At 49.0% G+C, this 3,885-nt stretch overlaps 1 protein-coding gene across 1 annotated transcript; it reads right to left on the bottom strand.

Moving 5' to 3' along the window:
- Window positions 1–1,470: 1,470 nt before the first annotated feature.
- On the bottom strand, window positions 1,471–3,077 carry LOC101774783 (CBS domain-containing protein CBSX5). Its single transcript, XM_004955045.4, has 2 exons — window positions 2,660–3,077; window positions 1,471–2,503 (listed from the first exon to the last, which is right to left on the bottom strand). The coding sequence occupies exons 1-2, from the start codon at window positions 2,989–2,991 to the stop codon at window positions 1,645–1,647; spliced, it is 1,191 nt and encodes a 396-aa protein (XP_004955102.1). The 5' UTR covers window positions 2,992–3,077; the 3' UTR covers window positions 1,471–1,644.
- Window positions 3,078–3,885: the final 808 nt, after the last annotated feature.

The raw sequence follows: 3,885 nt of genomic DNA, 5'->3' as shown, positions 1-3,885 counted from the left end.
GTGTCTAAATCAGTAAGTAAATTGAACACTACTAAAACAATTCCATCAAAAGACGGGGCAATTAAAATAAAAAAATATTATATAGTTCTTCAGTCGTGTTTCTGATTGAGAGTTCATCAAAACAAAAGGAAGGACATGACACATAGAAAGTGCAACAATCTTAGGACCGGATAAAACTGAAACATGGATAAAAACAACGAATAGAGCAAAAACTGAATGAAATAGGCACTCAATCATATTGCACTGAATTAAGAAAAAACTGAAAGCTAAAATCACTACAAAATGAGTTATCAATAGAAAAGGACAAACAAGCAAGTAATGAATCAAAGAAAAAATATAATGAATATTATGATTATAGCACGCAAATGGAAAACTTATTACAACAAAAAAATACAGAATACTAAAACTGGCTCCATGACTACCAATACCTACCTCAACTACTAATTTTTAATTTGGAGGGAAACAAAATTTTAGTGATGCTCATGTTTTATATGGTACCACAGACATATAGTAGTATATAACAAGGAGAATAAGCACGGCTAATCATCCACTGCCCATGTTAGTTGGTTAACTTATAGAATAAAATATAGAAAAACTGCGAGCACCTGTATTAACTATTAAGTACATGCTCGAATACAAATTATATCACAAGAAACCTAACTAACTAAGCTATGGATTGGTCAACTATGTTTAGTTCGCCAATTAGTCAGTAATCAATTAAACACAAAGACAAAAATAACAGCCCCAACTACCCCTACTCCGCGCACATCTATGGGCAGACAGAACAAGGACGTATAAAGGGGGAGAAAGTAGCACACACAAACATTACACAAACATTCCTCGTAAATACAGACGTGACACACAAAGAACACAACTTCACTACTCGAGGAGGACACTTCAGCCCCTATTTGTTTGAATTTCCTAGTATTTTCTCAGCATGAAAAGTCAGAATCTCAAATGAAAAACGAATTTCTTGTCTAGCTTTCGAAAAGTTGGAAGATCAGAAAAGCTGAGTTTATATGAAAAGCTAAAAAGCTCAGTTTTATGAGCTTTTCGTAACTTTTTGAGCTCACAAAGCTGAACACATATTCTAAAAAGTTAGTGTTAGCTTTTTAGAAAAAAAATCCAATAATATTTTTTCAGAAAATCTCAAAAGCAGCTTAAACCCCTGCGCCGCTGCCGTTGAAAGCCAGAAATCCCCAATTGCGCCTTCTCTCCGCCTTACCACTGTAGCTGTAGGAACCAAATTGAAACCAAACACCACGTGTTGCCTAAACGCAAAATAAAACGTAACAGCAACAACGCGCCGCGACACGCCGGTGGGCTGACAAGCAAAACAGAAATCGGCCCATTCTACTCTCCATCTTCAACAAAGCAGCGCACAAATCTTAAACCAATCTGAGCCACACAAAAGTGGTTGAAAACAGACCACGTTATCTTCCGCGAGATATTTCGGAATTCCGTAAAACAAAAAGTTTCAAAAAGAAAGTTCATGCTTATGGTACGCTCTCGTCAAAACAACAAACTTTAATATTATTCAGTTCGAATTTGACTAAGACGGATTGACGGAACAATATAAACAACTCTCAACTGTTTTAGCGTTGGAGATCTTTTGGTGAACACATCAACTGATACGATCGCTGATTATCTGCATAGCAACTGGGATTGAGGGCGGAGATGCTCCAGGAGTACGGCGAGCACATCGGCGAATCGCACTACTCCGACGAGCGCGCTGCTGGTCTCATCGACGACCCAGACGTACCCTACACGGTGCGCGAGGGCCTGGGCCATGACGGCCACAAGCGAGCTCCCGGAATGGCATGCCATGACGTCCTCCGTCGACCGCCAGCCCAAGCTCCCTGACGACATCCTCCTCGGGCGTCGTCCGCGTCCCGACGGTGAGTCCTCGTCGGAGGAGGTCGACGACGACGACGGGGACAAGGGAAGAGAGGCGGCCTCCGCGGTGTCCATGAGCTCCGCAATGGCGTCGAGGCCTCTGTCCTTGAGCTGGGCTCTGACGGCGCGCAGCAAGAATTCCGGCGGCGTGTGCGACAGAGAGCAGTCGATGTACGTCATGACGTCGCCCACAGAGAGAGCGGCGAAGGCGGCCGATACGGACTCGACGTCACACGACGCGAGCACGCTGGGGCAGATCTCGCCGACGAGCGCGTTGTCGTCGGCAACGACGGCCACGGCCGTGCCGTCCGAGACGGCTCTACGTAGGAGCGGGATCGCGTCGAGCCCGTCGTCGGCGACGTGGACAGCGTGCACGTCGCGGCGGACGAGGCCGAGGGAGGCGACTGTGAGCACGGCGACCGGGGAGAAGTGGGAGATGGAGCCGAAGAGGTGGCGGACGATGTCCTCTCGCGTCAGCACGCAGCAGTCGGCTGTCGCCACGGCATCGGAGGGGACCTGGTGATGCCGCTTCCGGCCGCGCGCGTGGAGAGGAACGAGCAGGCTCTGGCAGCCGTCGGTCAGCAACACGTCAATGGCGTCGAGCAGCCTGTAAAGTTTGACCAAACAGTTTAGCCGCCTTTGTTACTATACGAGTGAGTTTTTTTATACAATACTGCGACTGAGAATTTTTATTTTTTGAAAACTAACGGCGACTGAGAATTGACAGTTCCGAAACAAAACAAGAATCAGAAACGTGCCGCACCTCGTCTGGGGGTCCACTCGGTGGGAGACGCCGTAGCCGGCGGCGACCGCGGACACGGGCCGGCCGAGCGCCGCCGCGGGGTCCCGGAGGTTGCCCGCGTCGCCGCAGACGTAGCAGAGGATGTCCGCGACGCCGACCTTCACGTACGCCGCGGCCGCTCCCCTCTTTAGGCGGTGGGCGGCCGGTTCGGCGTCCACGAAGACGAACGGGTCGGCCCCGGCGCGGAGCGCGGCGAGTGCGGCGGCGACGGGCGTGGACGGCAGCAGCGTGAGGACCTTCGGCCTGCCGATGCAGAGGTCGGAGACGACGTGGGACAGGAGGGTCGCCGCCATGCACGCGCAGCTCGCTCGCGGGAACGGATCGGAATGCCGCCGATGCGCGCAGGGATGGAAGAGAATGATGAATGTGCTTGTGCGAGCGTGGGTTGTTGATGCTGATGAGCGCTTATGCCTGTGCAGGCTACTTATAACTAGCGGAAAAGCTGATGTGCTGGCGTGGAGTCCGGTGAGCAGTGAGCTGTAATTTTGGAATGATGCTAATGTTTGGCCGGTAGTTGGTACCTTAGCTCATATATAATTAGTCCTTTTAGGTTTGACCCAAAAATGAATCAAACCATTGTAAAGTTGTTCAGACTATTCGGTGTCATGAATATGAATATTGTCGCTCTTTCATACGGTAAGCCTTAAATTACGTCCTCTAGAAAATTCCCCAACTCACATTGATTTATTAAAACGCCCAATAAAAATCGAGGCAATTCTATTCTATGACAGTCTGTCAGACGAGAATAATCCAGAATTCCAGGTAGCTCCGCTGCATGCATGCCAGCATGTCATTACTATACTCTCACCGTGTCACATTTAGATTTTCAGCCATGCACGTGGTCTCACACATGCTATCAGTACCTTCAGCACGCTCTGATTCAGAGTTACAGCCTACAACTAAGCAGCCCTATTTCTCTTAGTTTGTGTTTTTCAGCTCATGTTGGTCTAGTTGTACACGCGAGCAACGATCGAAAGCGATCGGGGTGCAAAAGGCACATGGACACATGGTCGAACTTGTTACCTGCAACTTGAATACTCGCGACGACGACCAGATCCGCCGTCTCAATCGGGCGAAAGATGCGCCCTGTCCCCTGAAATGCAGTGCCTTCCAAAACCCGAATCCTGATCGCGCAAGGAATGATAAAAGTTTCGAGAGGATCACACGGATCCACCACGCCCGGCGCG

The sequence above is a fragment of the Setaria italica genome, chromosome I (genome assembly GCF_000263155.2).
Source record: "Setaria italica strain Yugu1 chromosome I, Setaria_italica_v2.0, whole genome shotgun sequence".
NCBI classification, from domain to species: Eukaryota; Viridiplantae; Streptophyta; class Magnoliopsida; order Poales; family Poaceae; genus Setaria; species Setaria italica.
This window is presented reverse-complemented; position numbering and strand designations above follow the sequence as displayed.